This window comes from Thamnophis elegans, chromosome 4 (assembly GCF_009769535.1).
Source record: "Thamnophis elegans isolate rThaEle1 chromosome 4, rThaEle1.pri, whole genome shotgun sequence".
Classification (NCBI taxonomy): domain Eukaryota; kingdom Metazoa; phylum Chordata; class Lepidosauria; order Squamata; family Colubridae; genus Thamnophis; species Thamnophis elegans.
This window is the reverse complement of record NC_045544.1, coordinates 57,598,994-57,623,924: the sequence shown is the minus strand read 5'-3', so window position 1 is coordinate 57,623,924 and position 24,931 is coordinate 57,598,994. Positions and strand designations below refer to the sequence as shown.

The following is a 24,931-nucleotide window of genomic DNA, read 5'->3' as shown; positions in this document are numbered from 1 at the left end:
AGTAATTGAAATTTCAAGAACTTCAGTGATCTACTTTTTCACTAAAAATATATTTGGCTTAAATTGTGCTAGTTAAATTAGGTTAGAGATAATAGTCATGCTATCTCACTGTATAGCGATACGTGAAACAAATTTATTTTAGGGTTTGAGAGAAAGGAGCAGTACCCTGTATTTCAAACACATGTTCAATTAATTTATTTATGAAACGACATCAACAAAGAAACACCTGAGAACCTCACTGTTTTACAAATGAATGTAAAGTAAAAGGCTGAGAAAAATATTCTCTGGTGAATGGTTTTATAATGTGTAAAAATGCTGTAATCTCAAGTTCTCTACATGGTCCAAATGAATCCATCTCTAGAATCCAAACTTTTAAAAGCTTTTAAAAAAGCCGAAGGTAAAGCATAAAATCATCTACCAAGCACTGCAGCCATGCAACCATCATTATTCTCAAGGAATTTATGCCAGTGTCTTGCAGAAAATCCGAGAGCATGAAATGCAATACAGCAATCCAGTGTAGCAATTGCACCTCCTATCCAGTAATCCTTAAAATTTAAGTTTATCTGTTAACACAGGTATTTTAAACAGATTAAATTATTCACCTTTGTTGCCCAGGATAACAGTTAGGAGAGTACATGCTTGGGTCACTGTTTGAAGGCACCATGTTGCTTTGACCAGGTGCTCCCATACTGCCTTCAGGACCCAGCCCATGATCCAACCTAAAATGACAAAGGAAACTTCACACTGTAAAAAACACTTATTCTTCAAGTCTGGTGAATTAAAATAATAATAATAAAAAAAACTTAGGGAATAGCCAATTTCAAATCAACATTTTCTCTAAGGCTGAAAATGTTTTATAGGCCACTGCAGACTTTTGATGAATAAAATTTTAGAGGCTCGCTTATGCAGCTCTTTTTTGCCTGATGGATAAAGAACTATGCAGTTGCAAGTTTCATATCTATTCATGAAAACTACTTAGGATTCTATGTAATTAATAACTAAAAAGTAATTGTAGAGAGTAAGGAGTATGGCCTTGATATTTATTTACTTGTTAAATTATTTGCCACCTATCTTGCCATGGGGCCATTCTGGGTGTCTTGCAAAAATAAAACAAAATTAAAATGGTAAAAAATGTAAAAATAACAATAGTAAAGGAATAAAACAATAAAAATAAACAATGGAAGTGCAACAATATGAAATGAAAAAGATAGTGGAGGGGAAGCAGGGAGCTCGGGAGGAGATGGCTTAGTCACATCCAGTGTTGTATTTCCCTACTTTCCAAGGTCCGTTACTAGGTTACTAATTGAAGAACACATTTGTCCAGATAGTGTTCAGAAGCAGATCAGACAAACAGCTCTATCATTTACTGAACTATAAAAGGGGAAGAGGTACAATAAAATTTGCAAGGTTCTTTTATTATAGACCCTTAATGGCGAACCTATGGTACGGGTGCCACAGGTGGCATGCAGAGCCCTTTCTGCTGGCACACGTGCCATCATCCCGTCAGATCTCCATAGCATTTCTTTCATGAGGTTCTATTGCCTGCAAACAATGAACAGAAGCTCACGAAAGAAAAAGATCTTACCGCTTGCCACACTGTTGGTGTTGGGATGCCCCGCTTCCCGCCGCCCAGCTGGTCTTCAGGTCTCTGCTGCGCATGCACGCATGTCTGTGCATTCACATGCATATTCACGCAAATTCACGTATGCGCATCTCTCAGTTTGGGCATGCGCGCATGCGCGGTTTGAGCATTCAGTGTTTAAAAGATTCGCCATCACTGTTATGGACAATCTCAATAAACGTAGTTTTAGCCTTCTTGTGGAATTGACTTTTTAGTTTGGTATACCTAATAGTATTGACCTCAATCTTGCAAATCTGTGTTGTTAGCACTTTACTGAATTAGGAAGCTGCTTCTGAGTGTTATGAACTTTACTCTATCACCTTGGCAATCCACCATGGGTGCCTCCCTCAACACTGTTGCTCGTACTCTTTATAGTCATTCTTTTTCTTAAATAATGTGATCATTTCTCCCAAAATATCATAATCCTAATGATAATCCTCATAATAATCCTTAGGAGCTATATTTACATGATGAGTTAAACCATTTTGAAACTGATTCATTTTAGCAATTTTTGATATAAAATCCACAGGCATTTCTAATATTCTGATCAGTGATGGAAACTAATTTGAATTCACTACTTATCTTTTTAGTAAAGTATAGTGACATAAAATCTCTTTGATTGCTTTATAAAGCAAAGTTTATTGCTTAATATACATTTTCAATAGTCTTTTTCTTGCTGTCAATTTCCTTAGTAGCATTTTTCAAAAGTTATCTATAAAGAAGAAGGTACTTCAACCAATGAGCCAAAATTAAAATATATTGCTGTTTTTCTGGCAGATAGATAATGCTAAACCAGAAAGTTCCCACTGCCAGGCTGCAGAGAAAAAAACACATTCTGCATGAATTGTTTTTTCCCAGAACACTGAAACATGGCAAAAAGCATTTATTGGCATAGCACTAATTTTTATGCAGGTTGACTGTTACTGTAAATGGTATAATTTTGAAGAGAATAAATAAAAAAAAGTTTTGCTACTTTGTGCATTTTATTGTACTTCTACAGCCATTGTTCGTCATCCCCTCCCCTTTTTTGAGGGAGACATTTGCTTTTCCAAAAAAGAATCTCCCTTCTACTGAATTCCAGCCAATTAGCAACTCCTCTCTTTTCTTCTCTCCAGCTATGGTCTTATGACTAGGGTGTGCGTGTGGTGGCCTAGTGGTTAAGACGCTGGGTTTGTCAACCGGAAGGTTGGCAGTTTGAGTCCAAGTACACAGTTCAAAGGCATGTAAATGCAAGTAGTTAAATTGGTACCACTTCGGTGGGAAGGTAACAACGTTCCGTGAGTGTCTTTGGGCAACATATCAGCCAGCATTAAATGGCTGTTGTTGTGGGGGTGGAGATTATTATTTTGTTATTTATATTTATTTATATTGTGCTTTTAAGTCCTGTAAACGACCATGAGTCACCATGTGTGAGTAGGTGGCAATATAAATAAAAACACTGGCTCCCTCAGCTAAGCAAGAGATAAGCACTGCCTCCCCTAGTGTCAGACATAACTGGGAAAGGGAAATCTTGATCTTTTTATGGTCTTATGATGCTAATACAGAACTAATCTCTCCCATTGGCTTAACTTTGAACTGGGTGTGGGAGAGCATGGGAAGGAATATATCTGTTACCTACCAGTTTTCCCTTTCTACATTGATGAATGTATTGCTTGCCTGCATACCAGAGGATATTGATTTCCAACCCCGTGTCAGTTATGTGTGTTGGGTCACAATGTGAATGAGGATAGGCATCCAAATGGAAGTATTGTTGACTTTATTGAGGCTGGGATGTATTAAATGACTATCCTGGAAATGAGAATCTTTGTTTACGTAGATTTTTGTAACGTACTCCTCTACAACAGATAGCACAAAACCATCAGAACAAGGTGCAATTTCCCAGTGGCTGGTTCATTAAGCGTACACATACATGAACATACACACTTACACACACACTGAATAATAATGCTGAAATCTGATTAAGCAAAAAATATATCAAATATAGCTCAAGGCAACTCCTTGTTCGGCACACACTCACTTATTAGTTCCTACTCAAAATAGACTCAGTCTCTATTAGTGGTTCTGCTCTCGCTGATTTTCTGAAGAGCATTAAATGGCTCAGCTAAATGGTCTGTTAGAAGGACAGTGACAATGCAGAATCTTTTCACCATTTTTCTCTGTGTTTTGAAGTTAATGAAGTCTCACCTCCGGTCATAACCACTTCCATAGGGAAACTGTTGGCGTTGGCCTATGCCCATGTTGGAAATGGTTCCAGCGGGACTCTGGCTGTACATATCCTGCATGCCACTGTTGGGCATTTGTCCAGGGGCCATGAAGGGTTCACTATTTCCAGGCACTATGAAAGAAAGAAAGAAAGAATATATGGCTTACCTATGTTATTTGAAAGATATATTATTAAGAATTATTAAATACCATTTATGTTCAGAGAACTGAAGCAGAATAATTCAACAAACAGTATCAGAACTGAGGAGATACGTACTTCAGCAACAAGTGCTATTATAATGCTACTGTGTATTTTACTGTGGTTTACAAGCTGGGACCACATCGATACTCTAAGCATACTGTATTTTATAATTTTAAATCCAAATAAAATCTCAAGCAATTTTTGTTTTCTGCTTTTTTTTCCCTCAAGAAAGGAGTCTACTACTAACCTACAAATTTCCACTGGCTCAAATATATTAGCATTGTGATCACAGCTATTTTTGTTCTCCAAGATCAGCCTACACAAATGAAATATAGTTCTCCATATCTATTGTGTAGTGAATTTGGAAAGGAAGATGTATAAATATCTACTGACCACCAGATAATAGAGTGTTTCTAAAATATCAATCTACCGACAAGTAAGGTTTTTCTCCCTCCTGGAAGTGACATAAAACACAGATCTCTTCAGTTTTTGATGTTGGCAGAAAAAAATATGTAAGTGACCAGGATTGGTAAATCTGGGCACTAAATAAAATGTTTTTTCCTAAGTTCTTCACAGCTTTTGATTTGCTTATTTTAAATTTCTGCTTTAACACTAAAAATGCTGCTGCTCTTATTTTATTGATTTACTTGTTTTATTGCTCTATTATTTATTCCTGCTCTCAGATTTCTAACTGGAAGTCACTTTGGAAATCTCCTTGGGACTTAAAAGTAATAAATGATTTCATAGATACAGAATATTGCCTAGTATAAATCATGATTTAGTCATTATCTCTCATCTTGAAGTATACGACAAGGTTCTTGTGAATGTAAAATAGTTGTTGTAGCTGTATATACAGATACCAGCCTACATACTGTACATACATAAACAGAATCTAGCTGTGAAAGGTACTCTAGAGAGGCATTTTTGTTCAGCTTTTCTGAAATAATTGAGTCCTGCTATAGTCAGGATTTTGCTTAAAGTACAGCATTGCTCTACAAATACTGCTGAAGATTCAGTATGACTTTTTTGTATTTTTATGTATCTTCACATATGACTGTTAAAGGGATTTGAATCTTATTAGTAGAAGTCATGATATAAATGATCTATTTAACTCAAATCCCTATATATTTTAGACATTGCTGAGACGTTTGTCCAGATCTAAAAATCTAGCACTTGGAGCAGGTTCCCATAATGTGGAACTGTTGCAAAAGATCCTTACTTCCATGTCAAAAAAGTGTTCCCCAAGAATATTATAGGGTACAGACCCATTTTTAAACCATTACATAAATTCCTTTATACTTAGCATGCTGATTTATTCCTGTAAACTTCCTACAGCAGTTCTATCTCATCTAAGTGAAATAAGACAATGACAATTGGTGATTACCGGTACATTGAGATTTAAACTAAAATAATATATGTTATATAATTGTATGTCTTATTAAACTGGCTTGTATATAATCTGAGTTTACCAAATCCTGTTACTTACAGAAAAGTAATAGGCCTAAATTGAGAGTATTGGTATAATTCGAACAATATAATTTTAAAACTCTTCCATATAATTTTCTGTATCATAAAAGGAACTTCTTAAACTTATTGGCAAAAGTTCTCTGCACTAATCTGTTAACTTGTAAAGTTACTTATGAAGACAAAGAGACAGAAAGACAGACAAAAACAAAGTGTCAAAAATATTTTTATACCTTTGTAATACAAAGATGGAGAATCCCATCTAGGAACTGATAATACACAAACATAGAGTCTATGTGCATACCCCCTCCTGCACACAAAATACCTTTTCTCATCCCACCAAAAGGATCCTTGTTTGGCTCATAGGGCATCCTTCCCATCATATCTGGCATATTCATTGATTGCTGATAGGGTGCATTTGGAGTCATAGAGTTCCGCTTTGGGTATGTGGAATCACTTATATCCGAAAAGGGATCATGTACACTGACTGAACTATTCTAAAGAGATAGAACATAGGAAGTATTTGAGTTATAGAGACACAGTTATAGATGAGCAATGCCTGATCAGGTGGTGATCCATAGAGTTCAGAAAGTTAAACTGTTGTGAAAATCACCACTGTTGCCTTAACAGTATAGGATATATAAGATATTCAAAATATATAGAACAAGTGGTCAAGTACCTCATTCTCTACCTGAGTCAAGAAGTTCAGAGTGGAATATGAGAACACCTATTTGTCCAAGGCCCATAAAATAAACTTCATAACAGAGCTGGGATTTGAACAAAAGTTTCTTAAGTTCAATACAGCAGTCTAACCATCCCAACATAGTGCCCCCTTTCCATCATTTATATGTATCACAGCTCAATTCTTGGTTTCAGAACTTCTTAATTATATCAAGAATATTATGCCTTGTGAAAAGGCACTGTATGGTTAATTTATTCATTTAATTGCACCACAATTAAATATATGAATATAAGCAGATACCTCTCAAATTTAGTTGACAGATCACTGATCATATCCAGCCTCTGTTCATTGAATATTCCCCAAATTTTATATCCAAAGAAATACCCATTTGTATGTATGGAATAACACGCATGGACAACGGGCAACTTTAAAAATCAGTGAGTAGGGTTGTACATGAATGTGCCTGTGTGTTGGTAGATAAACAATTCAAATTGTGCACAAATAATTATTTCTGAGAGGGGCTGACATTTTTTTTCTCAATGCCAGATGCTGCAGGAAATAATGGAGAAGTCCTTTAGGGAAAAATAGAAGTTGTTCTATTTACCAATTAGTTCTCTACAATAGGATTAAGCATGATAATGGTTTACTTGGGATTGCTCGCTAATTTTCTCCATTTTTTCTGGTTGTTTATGCATGCATCTGGACACAGTTGCACACATATCTATACATACACACAAAGAGTTCTACAGCGAAAAAGCAGAAGAACTTCATCCTGCAAACTCACATGAAATTATTCTTAAGGCAAAGCTTTTTACAGTTTAGTTCTGTCATCAATGAAGCTCTAACCAAAGACTGAAGAGTTTGGGGTCTGTGTGTGTATTGAGGAAATTGAAATTAAAAGCAACTTTTTCACACATCAGTTTGAACCTCTGCATTTCAGATCCCATAACTTCCTTTTTTTCATTCCTGGTCAGGGGGAAGGGTGAGATTGACAATATGGTGGCAAAGAAAGATGGGGTAACTGCCACTCACCATCAATGATGTCATGGGCAGCATCCAAGAAATGCCCGTGACACTCATTTTCCAGATACCAATAATATTTCCCACAACATGTTGCATTTTGAGTCACAGGAAAATGCAACATCCCTGAAAGAGAGAGAAGGTGTCTGGATTTGGGGCAGTGACTGCACTTGCCAAAGCACAGATCCAATATCCTGAAAGGCTCTAAGAAAAGTACCTGCTGCTCTGTGTAGGTGTCATCTGTCCATGAGGTGTGGACGCTGGTGTTGGAGGCTTGAGGTCACTTGGCACTTCTGTCATAGAATTGCTCCCTGTAGACTGAGGGGTCTGTGGACCCTGGAGAGAACCCGAGTTAGCTGAATTTTTTTTAAAAAAGAAGGAAGAGGAAAAAATATCAGGTTGTGAATTTTTGCCTGGGTAGAAAGAAAACTGAGGCACAGAAGAAATATCTTTATTTATTTGAATATACCTCCCAGATGAGATGTGATTTATTTTATTAAATTCTGCTATGGCTAAGAATTAATCATTATATACTGCTTAAGCAAAATTTGTCCAGGTCTTCTTCAAGTTGATGACCAACAGGGCAGATATAATGGAATTGTACAGGTTCCCTGTATCTGAAACTCTAAACTCCTTTCAAATATACTTGACTTGTAAGAATAATAGATTCACAGACCACAACAGAAAAGTCGGAAACACCAAGTTAATGTTCTTGGATCATTTCCATAGAATCCTGGGTGGTCTTTGAGGTTCTTGCAGACATTTATTACCCAACTAGGTAACATCTTCAGTGCTGCAGGAATTGAGATTAGCTCTTGTTTACATATAGTGGCTTGCCCTGCCAAGTGTTGGTGGAAGTATTGTTTACTATATTAGATTGTTTGTCTGAATTGATGGTTTCAAACTCAAGACAAACTCAATTCAAGTTGGATCATTTCCCTAGAACTGCTTCCAGACTGCTTCTCAAGCAAAATAAATCAATGGGCCTTATATTTACAAGGTCTTGTAAAGGAGAAACTTTGGCAAAGTTACTGTTCTAATATCTTGATGTGAGGGGATCCCAATATATATACACTGTGGATTCATAAATACTTATGATGAAGCTGATAGAGTAATCTTCTCCCAAGCAATGAAATGTCTAAGTTAGCTCTTAAAATATGGGATTCCCCCGCCCCTCTGATGACTGACTTATCCTGTTCACTAATTGCTCCCTAAAATATGGTGAAAATAGTAATTTCTGCTTCAGCTAGAAAAAAAGAGCTGTGGATCATAATGTCTGCCACAAAAGATCTATTATGTTACACACTTTGTATATAACAAGTTATTAAGCAAGTTATTATTTACTTTACAATATTTATAAGCTGTCCCAATCCTAAAGGTCAAAAGAAAACAGTACAAACTAACCATTACCAATTACAATAAATCATCCCAAACCTAATATGATAGGCACCAATAAAACTAAACTTTCCAAATGCTAAATATATTCTGAAATAGAAGTGCTTTAGTTTGTGTATGAAATATTATGAGGGTTGGTGTGGGGATACGTTTGGGAGGAGGATATGGGGAGAAGACCTGTCGTCTGCTGCACGCCCCAGGCCCTTCACAAAACTGGGATCTGCATCAGGTCCTCTCTAGATGACCTAGCTAGATAGCAAAGACAATTCTGGCAAGGGCAGGGACGTGCAGTCACTAGAGGCAGGGGAGGCGGGGCCTCACCAGTCTCCTGAGGGAAAGGAAGAATTTTAAATAATTTTTTTAAATAATTAAAGCCAGGGTAGTTGCTACTAGATTCAAAGTCACAGTGGCTTGGTGTCTGCTCTCAGTGTTAACTATGGGAGGAGGCCAGAGAACTCGGGGCCTCTTTTGCCTAAGGGAATTGTTCGCCTTTTAAAAGTTAAGGAGGAGTTAAAAACCGAACACTTTCATATGCAAAAGAGGCACTGATTCTCCCGCCTCCTGATCGGGGAGCAGCGAATCATGCCTTATGAGCACGCTTACGTGAGCACGCTTACGTTTGGCGGACAAGAGGAGAGTTGAGAGAGTTTCCACAGCTGGAAAAGGTGGATCAGACGGAGGGAGGGGGATTCAAATTTATTGTAATTTAATTTGTAATTTGTAATTTAATAAATATTTAATTTTTTATTGTGAGGTTTGTGTGTGGTGTTTTTTTTTTCTTTCTCACAGCGGTGGGGTCGGAGGAGGCAGGGGGGCGAGGCGGTGGAGCACGGAAGCAGCAGGGACATTCTCGCCGCTGTGTTTCAACAGGCCAGGCGTCTCGCATTTATGTCCGCCATAAACGCGAGACACCTGGCCTGTTGGACACAGTGGTGGTGGGGGGAGGAATTGGCTGGGTGGTCTGGCTGGCTGGGGAGGGGAGACCCTTTAAAGCCCAGCACCGAGCGAGGAGGAGGAGGAGGAGAGCGGTGAGTCCAGCAGGGAGCAGGTCGGGCGGGCGGGTTGGGTGGGCTGGCTGCAGGCTGGGGCAGCAGGATTGTTCATATGAGGAGGCGGGGGGCAAGGCGGTGGAAGCGCGATGGCGGCGAGAAGCATCTCAGATGGAGCCAGGACACCCGGAAGGCAAGCCGGCACTTAAAGGCATGCCGAAGTGCCGGCTTGCCTTCTGGGTGTCCCGGCTCCATCTGAGATGCTTCTCGCCACCGTCGCGCTCCACCGCCTTGCTCCCCCGCCTCCTCCGACAAACAATCCTGATGCCCCGGCCTGCAGCCAGCCCAGCACCGAGCGGGGAGGAGGAGGAGAAGAGCGGTGAGTCCAGGCAGGGAGCAGGTCGGGCGAGGGGTGGTGGGCTGGCTGCAGGCCGGGCAGCAGGATTGTTCATCGGAGGAGGCGGGAGGCAAGGCGGTGGAGCGCGATGGCGGCGAGAAGCAACACCCCGCCACTGTGTCCGACAGGCGTCTCATGTTTATGTCCGCCATAAATGCGAGACGCCTGTCGGACACAGTGCCGGGGATGTTGCTTCTCGCCGCTGCTGCAGTCTTGCCTCACCAACAGTAACCGTCACCGCACGTCACTGGGCAAGGGGTGGTTTGATAAGTCCCACGGTTGTGCTGTATAGGCTATAAAGGTAATGACCACAACTCTGAAATTAGTTGGGAGGCCAACTGGTAATCAATGTAGCAACTTCAAAGTATATGTTACTTTCCAGGGGTGACCAACCTTGGCAACTTTAAGATCTGCGGACTTCAATTCTTAGAATTGCTGGCTGGGGAATTCTGGGAGTTGAGTTCACAAGTCTTAAAAGTTGCCAAGGTTGGACACTCCTGCTTTAGTCTTTAATTTTCCTTCCTGGGTCTTCTGGAAGCTCCCTTCTGTTAAAGAAAAGAATAGCATTATGTTGCACAACTATAGCAATAGCAGTTAGACTTATATACCGCTTCATAGGGCTTTCAGCCCTCTCTAAGCGGTTTACAGAGTCAGCATATTGCCCCCAACAACAATCTGGGTCCTCATTTTACCCACCTCGGAAGGATGGAAGGCTGAGTCAACTATCCCATACTTGAAAGTTACCACTAGAATAGAGCATATATAGTTTGACAAGATTAACATCTAGGTATAGAAAGAATGAGTTGAGGTTTCCTCAATAGATGAACCTTAATTCTATCGTATCTCAAAAGCATCCAATTGGACTCATTGACTACACTACTGTGCAGTTGTACGCTGCTCCCTGAGGCTCGCACAGAATCCACAGCAATTTCCAAATCACAACTGCATTCTGTCTTTTTTATTTATATTGTCTCAACTATCCAGTTGATAATACCAGAGAAGGAAGAGGAGGGTGGGAAGCAGGGGGTGAATGAAAGCTTTTCCATTGCCCAGCAATTCCCCCTTCCTCCCCCACCCCCAAATTGGAAGAAACAAATAAATACATGACTGTAGCCTCTTGGAACTCTATTAATAGGAGGCCTAACATGCTCTCTAGGATATCCCTACCTTTTGCCAGAAGCTACAAATGTATAAGCTAAAGTAAACAATGGAAAGGTTACTGAAGGTTAAGTACATTCACATACTTCAGTCTTAACAGCCAGACGCCATGCTGGGAATAATTTACACAGCGTGAACTCGGTGCCCTAATTCTGACAAGGGGGGAGGGAGGGAAAAGCGGTGGGAGGTTTTCTAAGAAACATCACATGTCCACCGTGAATGAAGGTCAATCAAAGGGCACCTTTGTTTATAACCCAGCCCCTTTCCTCGTTTATCTTCCGCTGGGGATTCCCTAGTTGGCTGCCTGCCAGATTTTGTGACATCACCTGTCAGCTAATAATAGAAATGCAGTCAGCCACCTGCCAGCAAAGATAGATGGGTTTTTGGTTACAGACTGACTAATTAAAACTGCCTTAGCCCTCTGTGCTCACACTCCCCTCCTTGTTTCCCGCTGCCAAGGAAACCCTGGGCTCTCTATAAACTGAGGCTCAAAGTTTCTAAACTAAGCCTGCTGAGAACATTGGAATTACAGAAATGTTTGCGGGGGGGGGGGGAATTGGCTCTTTTCCTTCAGTCAGTTGAAATGAAATGCAAAAACAATTGGCCTGAATTAACAAGCCAGCTCAAGACTGCTACAATTTCAAAGGATGGAAACATGTTTTGCACATTTGACTTCTAATAATATATTGGGACCAGAACCTTTGTTAGTGATGTGGTAGTTAAGTGAGTTACATGTGATTTTATGGCCTTTTTTGTTGTAGTCATTAAATGAATCACTGTCGTTAAGCAATTCATAAAATTGTTAAGCAAAAATGGCTCCCCCCCTTGACTTTGCTTGTTGGAGGCTTCCTGGGAACGGCATAAATGGTAATCACACAATCCTGAAATACCACAACCATTAGAAATTCATGCTGTTTGCCAATGTTGATTATGTGACTACAGGGGCGTTTATGATGTGAGACTTTACCAGCCTCTGTGTCCATGTTATTTCTTTTTTCAATCTGTTCCTAACTTTTTTCAAAGTTATTTTATTGGAAGATCAAAAAAAGCAAAATAATATGCCTGCTTCTAGTACATTAAGCTGTTAAGTTGTTAAAGTATATAAGCAGTTCCAAATAAGTTTTTTTTGTTGCAAAGTCTGAATATTCAGGTATGTTAACTTTTAAATTTCCATGTATCTAGGCCACCCTTTCGGTATTGCTCCAAGGGCTCCTATCACTATCGGTACAGCCAATGATTTCTTCCTCCACAATAGCTTAACCTCATTTTGCAGATAGAGGTATTTCTAACTTTTTTTCTTCAATTTCTGCATCACCTGGTATTGCAATATCAATGCAAGACTTTTCTTTTCCATAGTGATGTCAGGCTTGTTGTGGGTCAGATATCTGTCTGCTTGGATTCAAAAGACCTACAAGGTTTTGACTTCCTAAATTTCAAGAACTTTGTCAATTTAGCTTTTGGTGTTCACAGTAATTTTTCCTGCATTTGAACCCAAACCTCTGGCAAAGCTTCTAATGTATAATTCTGGCATCAATCATGACATTGTAGCTAATCATTCAGTGAGATTTTGCTGCAGCCACTGATAAAGTCATCCATTGTTTCATCTTTCTCATTGCATAAAAGGCATTTGCTGGTTTTACTGACATTTATTATCATAATTATCATTATTACTTAAGATTTAATCTTCATTTTGATTCACATCCTAGGACTGGTAACAACTTAACAGTTCAAGTCCTAACGAAGAAATTATTGTTGTTTCTGTTTGTTGCTGTTGTTATTGGTGTTGTTATTGAATGTGAAGGATATTTGGGTGCTTTGTCTGTCATGCATGTTTTCCTGAAGATTCCCAGTTTGCTTTTGATTAAATGGATACAGAGTAAAAACAGAGCATCAAAAGAGCATGAAGCTTGTTCTCTGCCTCTACATTGTAATCTTTTTCATGAGAAAGTTTATTTTCTTTGAGCAGGGATTTTGTGAATGGAGTCATGTCCACAATGGCAGGTATTTATGAATGGGAAAGTGCCACCATGGTGGCTGTTTTGTGTCCTGATGCTTTTTCAGCATTGCAAATTAGCATGCAGTAAGGTGAAATTCAATTATAGATCCATCAGTAGTAGTTAGGAAGAATGTGGAAAACATAATTTGGTAAACATACTCTTTTCTCCCCTTCAGTATATACTGAAGAGAATTCTGTTTAGTAATTGACTTTTTATGAATAAATTGTGATTCAAAGAACTGAAAGCTGAAACACTAACAGTCCTCTATTTCCTTTCTAAAAGGACCATTATGCATTGTTAACTCTCTTCATATATTTTGCACTATTGGTGTGTCCATAAATTGCTTGTACAGAACAAGTGTTGAAAATTAGGAGACTGACTAAGCCTTATATTTTTGTAAAATCCCTAACTCAGCAGTAAAATCTATGAACAACTACTTAATTTGGTGAAATTTTTCCCAGATGTAATCATGTTTTTGTTTTAAAAATGGAGTTTCTACTTGGTCTAAATATTTTTTTTTTGCTAAATAGGATACTGATAAGACCTTTAAATGTGGGCTAAATGTTTACACCATGAACTCTGACATTTCTCTGCTTTACCATTTACTCAAAGTAAAGCTAGATTTTCCATTTGAAATCTGTTTACTTCAGGCTGTTAAAGAGAGTATCGAGGTGTAAACAATTATGATGGAAAGTAAATATTGGCACACTGGTTCAACTATATGGAAAATCATTCCTAACACTAATTCTTATTGTTTACGGAATATCCATCTAAACTAAACTGTTCCAGCACCATCGTTGACACGATAGGGCTTTCAGAGAGATATTACAGCAATGGAGTTGATATTCAATTTATCCCAGTATTTTAAGTTTGCTGTTTCACTCCTCAGCATATTTCCTGTGGTTACTTCCATTGCAACAAAAGGCAAGTTATCTACAGCAAATGTTTTTTAGTATTTCTGCTGGAAAAATAGCTTTCATCTCTGGAAAGTAATATTTTAAAGACTGATAGCTTTATTTTGTGACATAAACTTTCTTGGACTGAAGCCTACTTCATTATAAGAAATAAATACTGCTCTCAGTTGGCAAATATATATTTATAGGTGGGTGTGTACATACACACAGAACATACTTAAGTATTTTCCTAAGGCAACAGCATCCACAGTAATATTAATTCCAGAATGAATAAAATCCAATTTTACGAATAATTGTTTAGTTTGGGAATTTTCCATTGCTGCCTATAAGTGAAGTATTTTTTGTTGAAGTACGATCACCTTGTCAGACAAAAGAACTAAGAGATCTAAGAACTCTTCAGTTTGTTTCTCAGTGTTATTTTTCTATTCTTTTTAAGGAAACTGACTGTATGTTCCTGTCCACAAGTGCTAGTATATAATATCATATTGGAGGAACAATTGAATGAGCCCTTAATGGCCAAATAAAATAGTAGGTTGATTGAATTATATTACAATAGACTATCTATAGATACCCCATCATTTTAGTCTCTCTCTTTATACTTCTAGCATGTATTTTTTACATTCTACATTTTATGGCCTATGGTAGGCTCCTTATTATGCTTCCTTTCCTTTCTTGGGTGTCTCAGTCTTGCAGCTACTAGCAATTTTCATTTTTTTCTCTTTCTTTCCATACATCTCTCTCAATAGGTTACCCACTCTGAAATATTCTAAATGGCTATTATGTATTATTTCACTTTCCCATGACCCCTGTTTGGTCTTCCTATTTTTGTTGGAGCCGTGGTGGCACAGTGGTTAGAATGCAGTACTGCAAGCTACTTCTGCTGATTGCTGGATGCAGTCTGGCAGTTCAATTATCACCAGCTCAAGGTTGAACTCAGCTTTCCAATCTTCCAAGGTGGGTAAAATGAGGACCCAGATTCTTGGGGGCAATATGTTGACTCTATAAACCATTTAGAGGGGGTTGTAAAGCACTGTGAAGCAGTAAATAAGTCTAAGTACTATTGCTATTGATCTACAATTTGCTGCTTCTCTTACGTTCACTTCTTTCTAATGCAGCCCACAGCTCTATTCTCAGATTTCTATTATCTCCAAAACAAACAAACAAAGAAAAGCTCTACATGCTTTCCGAGTTTTCTGTGATACCAGAACGGCTGAGCAAACCACTGTCCCAAACTTCATCACTGATGGTAAAACATTTGTTGTCAACATTAAATGTAGTATCAATGAAAATAAAATGTTACAAATAAAAAAATGTAAAAACAACAGAAGTCCATAGAAATAATTTACTATATGCTGTAAAGTATTTGCTGGAACAATGCCATTAGAATTTTGCAGATCTAAAAAAGTTAAATAAAAATGGAAATACAGGCTTATTTCGCTTCGGTAATGTGGAGTACATTTTCCTTCCATTAAAAATTAGTAGCAAACATTTTAATAGTTATTAATGGAGTTAAATTTAACATGTAGAATATCGGTACAGATTTGAGAGATATTTGCACGTGTCAATATGAATATATGCAAATCCTTTAAGAGATCTGTTGACATAGGTAATCAAGAACTACTCTCCCTCATTTATGAGCTCCAGAAATTAATTAGGAATATCTACATGTGGCAGATGTTTTTATGAGATTTAAGTTGTTTAGTAACTCCATCTCCTGTGCAATTTTTAAAAAAGATTGTTTCTGTAGTTCTTCAACTTACCAGGAGATGGCGGCTGAATCTTAGCTTGTTTCTTAGTATCTCCAGTGCTGAAGACTTCTGGAGGGGGTTCCTCCCCTCGTTCAATCTTGCATTCAAAGGCAAAGAGGTATTGAATATATTGTTTTTTCAAGGAACTGGCTGCACTGCTTGAAGTGCCAACGTTTAGGTTGGTAGCCAGCTCACGCCACTTCTTATTTTTATTAACCTAGGAAATGAAGGAAGGAACAAATGCACAAATAATAAAATAGGTTGAATGAATTGCAGCAAAGTAGATTGAAACTGAAAAGGGAAAAATCTACATGTAATGTCTTTCAAAAACAAAACAAAACCCTAATGCCCATTATTCCCTCAGTTAATAATGCATAAACATTATCTGCACTTACCAAACCATTAAAAAAACTTACTTTGGCTATATAAAATGCTTTGCTATTTACATCTCTACTTTTTATGCTTTCAGTGAGCTTGAGATGTGTAGTGTGATCAAATTTATTTTATATACTTTGTTCCTCTGACACACAAACATACAGTCTGAGTGTTATTTTTTTTTAAATCAACTTTTAAAAATAAATTTTAAATGGCAATAATGAAGATATTATTGAAGTGCTTTAACATCTTTCAAACTTCTTCAAAAAAGCAGCTCCAGATTTGTTTAGCTCGTATTTCTGGTTCAGGGGCTAAAACTCCAGGCCCTCTATAAGGGAGACAAGCACTCACTATGCAGAATAAAAGATGGATTATGAATTTATTAAAAAAATTCTACAGCGGAAATACTAATGAATGAAATGAATTTTTTGGTAATGCATGACACTAAAATTCTAAGAATTGCTTAAATAAATTGGATGATTTATGAAGACCAAAAATGAATACTGTATGCATCCTTTATGTAGATCTATTGCAGCATATTTTTTCACTTCCCGGTTATGGTTAAAAAAAATCTAACCAAATATACACCTATATATTTTCTCAATTATTGCATACACAGCTATATGCTTTTCTTTCTATATCTGTATTTGAAATCACATTTGTATAAAACAGTCATTATTTACAAGATGTTCCATATTGGTGTACAAAATTTTATTAGGCGTTATTCATATAAGCAGTCTCATTTCACTGATTATGCATGAAGATGCAATTCAATACTCATCCCCAACCCCACCCCAGCAAAATGTCAACATAACCAGTTTGGAATAGCAATTTAAGGCACTGGTTAGAATTCAGGGGACCATGAATTCTAATTCTGTCTTAGGCAAAAAGCCAACTGGGTGATGTTGGCCTAGTCACTCCCTCAGCCCCAGAAAGGAGGCAATGGCAAACCTTAAAAAATTGCTAAAAAAATCTACAGGGACTTGTCATCATTTTTAATATGAAAATGAATTTAGTACCACCAGAAAAGTGTTATTTGGGGGGATGGAGGTTGCGGATAGTTACACTGGAAAATTAAGAGATCCAAGGTAATCATATCTTTTTAATATATTTTAACACTTTTCTTGAGATTATGCACTCTGAATTCTGAATTGATATGCTTGCCATTCTGTATTCTGAGGTTCTCTGCACTATGTTTACCCGATCTTCAGTCTTTGAAAATATGCAGATTAGAATAATGTTAAGTTAGGTGGCACAGTGGTTAGGGTGCAGTACTGCAGGCCACTTCAGCTGACTGTGATCTGCAGTTCAGCAGTTCAAATCTCACCGGCTCAAGGTCGACTCAGCCTTCCATCCTTCCGAGGTGGGTGAAATGAGGACCCAGACTGTGGGGGCAAGTTGCTGACTCAATTTGCTAAAAAAAAATCTGTAAACCGCTTAGAGAGGGCTGAAAGCCCTATGAAGCGGTATATAAGTCTAATAAATAAATAAATAAATAAATTAAAGTTGCATTTCAAGGATAGTCTCTACTTTTGCCTGCAAGGTTAAGATTAAAGCCATATGACAATCTGGCATCACTCACAATCACTCACCTGGGCTAACCCACCAATCTCCTTAACACAAATATAGAGTCTAAAAAGATCCAGTGGCTTCTTGCCAACAGCAGGGAGACCAGCTACAGGTGTTCCCCTTTCTTCCATGAAGTTGAGATAGCGATCCACCCAAACTTTCCGCTCTGGCTCAGTTCCCAGCTCATACATTTTGGTGATCTTCTCCCCGGTTGTGTTGGAGGAACTTGATTTCTAAAGCAAATACATTTCAAAAAGAAAGTTGGGAAAGGGAGGGAGACAGGAAATGGTAGTAAGAAACTAATACAACAGAGACAAAGGAGGATGTTAAAGCTATCACACAACAGACAGGAATGAAGGCTACTAGTTCAGGCACAAACAATACATTCCGTCCACATGCTGCATTTCATTTATAAAACAAAGGGCCCAAACTTCCAATGTTATTGTTTTCATATTAATTCAGATAAGCTTTGGATCTCAGAAGGCAAGTTTCTGATGATGCCTGAGGCTAGTAATAATTTCACTCTATTAAAAAATGAAACTCGGAAAAACAAGATAATTCAAACGTTCACATTCAAATCAGTTCTGCTGTAATTAGAATTAAAAGAAATCTAGTCCTTCACACCACTAGTGAAGCAAACAAGGAAACTACAACTGGCAGTAACTTCATAATACTATTCACCATAATTCCTAATTCATATATAAAAAACACATATAGTTAAATACTATTTCCCTGACTTATATCTTGGATTTGAAAATTGAAAATTGCAGAGTTCTTTTTCCATATGCCTGTTTATTCCACTTCCCTATTATGTCTATATGGTTAAAAACATTTAATAAATGTTTAAATAATCAGAATAGCCATTTGCTATCTGCCAAAGTTTCACATTCATTTTATTTCCTTTATTGACTTCTTTTTCTATCATCAATGACACTATCCTGATCATTATCATGTGTAGGAGAATTCCTCAAACATGACCTGTAACTTTAGCTAAAAAAGGATTTCTCTTACTGATTTTAACCCTTAGAAAAATCGATGCATTTGGCATTGAAAACTTAGCACATGGTATTCTTTTTCAGGATGAATTTAGCTTTTTAAAGACTATTTTAGACAACTATTTAAAGACTTGCAGAGTAATAATCTAAAACTGTCTTGACTGTGATAATGTAAAGAAGGGATTCTATGCTACAGGTGGAGGCAAGGAGAAAAAGGGGACAATTACTAAATACATGAGGAATACTAATCCATCTGCAATTAAAGAAACTGGATTATGATTTAGTTTAAATCAAATTAGATCAGAATTAATTATTGCTTTCATCTTGCCTACTTTAACCTACCCTTGTCCACTTTTTAGAAGATGGTTATTCCACTCAAAGACCTATGTTGCTTTTGACCTGAAAATTATTGCACACCCCTACACTAATGGTGCAATAATGTTAGATGTGGGGTTGACTATGAAGCCAGTGGTGGCAGAGTACTATGTGCTCCATGATTTTTAAAAAAGTTAAAGGTTTCCTGTCCTGTCATATTCAACTCTAGGGAGAGATGCTCATCTATGTTTCTTAGTTGAGGGAGACACCACTGTCTGAAGATATGTCTCTGGTCATGTGGACACCATGACTATATGCTGAGGCGCACAGAACACTGTTTTTCCTCACCGAAGTGGTACCTATTTATCTGCTTGCATTTGCATGCTTTCAAACTGTTAGATTGGCAGGAGTTGGGGTAAGAATGGGAGCTCACCTTGTCATGTGGTGCTTGGGTCTCAAACTGCCAACCTTCTGGTCAACAAGCCCAGAGTCTTAACCCCTAGCCCACTGCACCCTGGTTCCATGGTATAAATGCTAAAAAAAGGACTGAAGCATTGCATGGTGATGAATGTAGCCTGCCATCCATATCCAGGCACTGAAGCTTATTCTTACATCATTCAGTAAATATGTAAATAATTTTATCTCTTGCCTTGTGTCTAGCCTATGGAATTTTGTAGGTGTTTGAAGAAGATGAAATGGGCTATCTTCTGCAACTCATCATTCAGTTCCAGTAAAATAATAATAATAAAAAATCCATTTCCTTCAATCCAAAATTTCTGCTGGCTCCAGTGCCTCCATGAATAGAATTTCTAAGTTTCTGTTTTCATACCTGGCGTACTTATAACTGTAATCTGTCGATTTGTAGAAAATGAGTAATTATGTGCCTCAAGAACATCTGTCTGTACATTCTAGCTGGTTGCAAAACTGGATTATCAATTCCATAAAGCCCCTACATGTGGAAAGTCATTTGGCATGAACATAAAACATTAACACTTACTAGATATTTAGATCCAGATTTTTTAGAAAAATTTCAAATGATCACAGTATTTCTAAGGCCAGTCAGAGGCCATTTCCCCATGAATAGTTTAAACATCTAGCATCATCTAGCCATTATTAAGTGATATAAAGCTTGTCTCCATTTTGTTATTTTGGCAGAATGATGGTTGGATGATTTAGAAGGCAGTATAAGCTGCTGGCAGGAAAATGAGCAGAGTCAAACATTTCTAGGTCACATTGATTTCACAGGAGATTTAAAATAAACTTAGAATTCTTCTGCTGAAGTGTACGGTTTCATTTTATGTAGACTGGGTCCATGGCTTTTAATTAACTAAATTAGCCTGCCTCTAAAGCTTTTTACCTTACATACAGAATTCTAATTTATTCACTGTAATGCTTCCTGGCTGTAACAGTGTCTATTACATTGTGAATAAAGGACAATGTCAGATCTCCTTTTAGCATATTTAACTATGGGACAATTATTAATTAACACAACTGTATTTGCTTTACTAGATGCAAATAAAGAACTACAGATGAACATCCTAGCACAAAGCATGGTGTCATATAATATGGTTACATTTCTTAATTCAGAAGGATGCTATTTCCTTCATATATCAGGCATTCAAAGCACTATGTAGCAAGCTTTTTTTCTTTTTTTTTTTTAGAAAACAGTTTGCTTCAAAAAAGAAACAAAAAAATTCTAGCTATGCTGCGGATATTAAATGTTCTTTTGAAAAGGTCACTTTCAAGTTGGAACCCAGTTTTCATTGTACTGTTTTGAACAATAATTCAGAAGAAAGTTGACAAAAATGTATACTCCTCCTGAATAACAAATTATTGCAGCTAATATCAGCATTGCTCATTAGCTTTGGTACTTCCTCATTCATGATATCACATGTTTTATAATGGCACAAATGTTATCTAAGTTTAATACAATCCTTAATAATTTTTCACTCTGCTCCTCCTGAACCAATTGCCTATTACAAGGAACATTCAGACTTAATGGCCAAATAGAGGTTTTCAATTTTACACAGTGAAATACCTCTTGTTACAACACTAAATCATCTAAGAATGGAAAGTAGCCTAAAATCGTTTCTTTGCTGGACATTTGTACTGTCTACATACATAAAGAAAAGTCACTTTTCAATGAGATGGTGCAGGCCACAAAGTGACAACTTAATCTGAAAACATCACAATTTACAGAAGGTAAGAAGGACTTCTCACTGCAGGAGCTTTTAAGGCTGTCAAGCACAGTGAAGTGGTGCAATTTTCTTTTAAAATGAAATATTAACTTTGAGAAGAAAAAAGAGGAAATCTTCTCATAGAAAACTTGATTTTCTACTGCTTAAGCCCTACAGCAAAACACATTAAAATTTCACATTTTGCACATGCTACTGTTCAGTCAGGCACAAATTACAGGAGCCTCATATGGCCAGACTGAATGGAAAGTCCATCTTCCCTTAAAGGGAAGTCTTTATTTTATAAGGTTTATTATACCTACTAACTATTAAATTATGAACTGAATTCAGTTTAACAATCAATGCTGAAGTAAATAGTAAAAAAAACAACTACAGGTGGACTTATTTGATACACAATAAATACTTTTGAGAGGATAAAAAAAATCCTGGTGCATGATGAAAATTATTAAGAATTTTTGGCAGAAAATCACACTACTACATTCATGCTGCCCCATATGCCTCCCACATCTGTTCTCAAAGAACCAGCAGCAGCTCCCTACAACAGGTTTTGGCCTGCTTGGGCAAAACAAAGAAAAGGAGCATTCACTTGTGTCATTACTTCAATGGAAATGAGGCATATATGATGAGATAAAACTTATCACTTCTGCATCTAATATATTTTTAATCAGTGTTGCATTACAAAACTATGTTAGTAGATAGAGATAATATTTATCTATCTTTTTATGTGACATAATTTATACACCTGGGGGTTGCATTTACAGATAATCCTCGAATAGTGACTGCCTTATTTAGTGACTGTTCACTGTTATGAGATGAGACCCAGTTTGGTGATGAGAGCGAGTTTGGTTTATAAGGTGCTGGCCTAGAACGTAGACTATGAGTCTTAGTCATGGAAAACTCTCTGTTGTCTTTGGGCTAGTCACTCTCTTTCAGCCAACCCACTTCACAGGATTGTTGTTATAGGAAAAATAAGAGAGGAAGGAGTATTAGTATGTCAATTTCTTCCATTATTTACACAATAATAAATAAGTAAAAAGTAACTCTTTGGCCAATCCTCACATTATTACCTTTGCAGTCGTTAGGAAAGGTCAAATAAGACCATAAGCACAGTCATGTTTAACAGTAATCTCTTCACTTAACAACCAAGTTGCCAGTCCCAATTGTGGCTGCTAATCAGGATACGTGTACTAGCCCAAGTTTGCATATTTCTTCATATAAGATGTTCCAAGATATTGCACTAAGCAGGGTATCAAACTCACAGCCCGCAGCCCAGATGTGACACACACTGGCCACGCCCAGTTTAGTGAAAGGAGAAAAAGTCGCAATACGTCACGTGATGACCAATTTTGACACCCCTGCACTATGGTCTTTGCATGTGTACATGCAAGACATATCAGCTAAAGTTATATATTGTGACAATGTGGCACATTGTATAGGAAACAGTTATTAGAAAGGAAATACATTTTTAAGATCTTATTTTTTCTCGAACATCCTGCTGTGAATACTGCATCTTCCTCACTGTAAGAGTCCTGACTATTTTCTATCGGTTTGGAATTTGTATCTGTTATTTGGATTATCCAAAATGCAATACTGCCAGAATGCCAACCCAGCTGCTGATTAGTTTGCGTGTCTATTGTTACCCTAATCATTGCTTCTTGTAATTACAATTACATAACACAAATATTTGATATTTTTAATATACATATATTATTCCATCTGTTAGATGCATGGCTTTTGATATTAAATGATAATTGTAATTATTACCTATTCAGGATGTCATGTATTTACTCTAATTTTGTATTAATAATGGATCCTTATTGTGACCAGCATATATCTACCTATACCTATACTATACCTACATACATATACATATACATATACATATACACATACACCCACACACACACACACACACACACACACACACACAATATCTATATATATATATATAGTATAATTATAATATATATATATATAATTGCCCCTGGTAGGAACAGAAGTTACTTAATTTAGACATATATTATTTCAATATTTATTAATGTATGTGCCACCCATCTTATCTATATAGCATATATCTACCTATACCTATCCCCTAACCTATACTATACCTATACTATACTATACATACATACAGACATATACATATACATCACACACACACACACACACACACCACACACACACACACAACCCACACACATATTATAAATATATATATATATATATCTATATATATATATATATATACTTGCCCCTGGTAGGAAACCGAAGTTACTTAATTTAGAAAATATTTATTTCATATTTATTTAAATTTCTGTGCCACCCTCTTATCTATAGTATTACTAAGTAATACAATATATCTAGACATTCCACTAGTCCTTTAGCCCGAGACCTTGTTTTTTTCAAATATGACCCAGATTTTCTACTTTCCTAAGTCCTTTCACAATGTTGCCTTTTGTTAAAGTTTTGAATTAATTTCTAAAAACTCTAGAACAGTGATGGCGAAGCTATGGCACGCGTGCCACAGGTGGCATGCGGAGTCATTTGTCAGGGCACGCGAGGCGTGATCCTGTCAGTTCACCCTTTTTTAAAGCCATTTTTGCCCTCCCCAGGCTCCAGAGGCTTTATAGGAGCCTGGGGAGGGCAAAAAGAAGGCTTCCTTGAAGCCTCCGGAGCGCAAAAACCCCTACAGGCAAACCGGAAGTTCAGGAACGGACTTCCGGTTTTCTCGAAGGGTCATTTTGATTGCTCCGAAGGCTTCAGGGAAGCCTCCTGAAGGTCCCTGAAGCCTTTGGAGCGCTCAAAACGACCCTCCGAGCAAACCGAAAGTGACTTCCGATTTGTTCAGAGGGTCGTTTTGACTGCTCCGCAGGCTTCAGGGCCTCCTGAAGGTCCCTGAAGCCTCCGGAGGGCATCCGGGGGGGAGGGGAGGCTTTTTCGCCCTCCCCAGACTACAAAGCCTCTGGAGCCTGGGGAGGGCAAAAAAAGCATGCAAAAAATGGGGGGGGTCACGCCTATAGTGTGCGCATGTGCATTGGGGGGTTCGCGCATTGCATTATGGCACACCTACACACGACCCCCCTGCACGCCCTCCACTTATGGCGTGTGAGCCAAAAAAGGTTCACCATCGCTGCTCTAGATCATAATAATGTTTACTTCAATTGAAAATAAAAAGGTAATTCCTTCCATTTCCTCTTTAAAAAAAACAACCGGAAGTGGTTCTCTTTTAATTATTGCAGAAGCAGAAATATGCATTTATAATACTCTCTCTGGGGATATATAATAGCTAATAAGCACATGAATATTTTCTCCCCAAAGATCTTTTACAGTTCTGAAAAATGCTTTAAAGGATTGACATTTTGGGCACTTAATGTATCCCAATCTAATATAACAACCCAGAGTTTGTAGAGTTGGTATTTAGACTTCTAATTGGGAACAGCTACTTTTGAGCATAGACGGAACATACACCAGAAAGATGCCTTCTGAGACTCAAAGCCAATTGTTCTGAAGGATTCAAACATTATTAATTGATTTCAATTATTTTGCCTTCCCTTAGTTCTTTTCTGTTACTGCTGATGTTTTTACACTAGATATAAAGCATTCTGAGCATAGATGTAAAAAATTATATCCAATGATCTTTTATACTGGCCTTTCTAATTGCATTTATATTTTCTTTGGAAAGAATTTAGAGAG

General features: G+C 37.5%; 1 protein-coding gene across 1 annotated transcript in view; it reads right to left on the bottom strand.

Moving 5' to 3' along the window:
• ARID1B (AT-rich interaction domain 1B) overlaps window positions 1–24,931 on the bottom strand; it is a 307,767-nt gene that overhangs the window by 8,976 nt on the left and 273,860 nt on the right. The window contains 5 exon segments of the mRNA XM_032215107.1: window positions 3,806–3,956; window positions 5,815–5,981; window positions 7,409–7,547; window positions 15,802–16,006; window positions 17,757–17,966. Coding sequence (XP_032070998.1) covers window positions 3,806–3,956; window positions 5,815–5,981; window positions 7,409–7,547; window positions 15,802–16,006; window positions 17,757–17,966 — 872 coding nt within the window.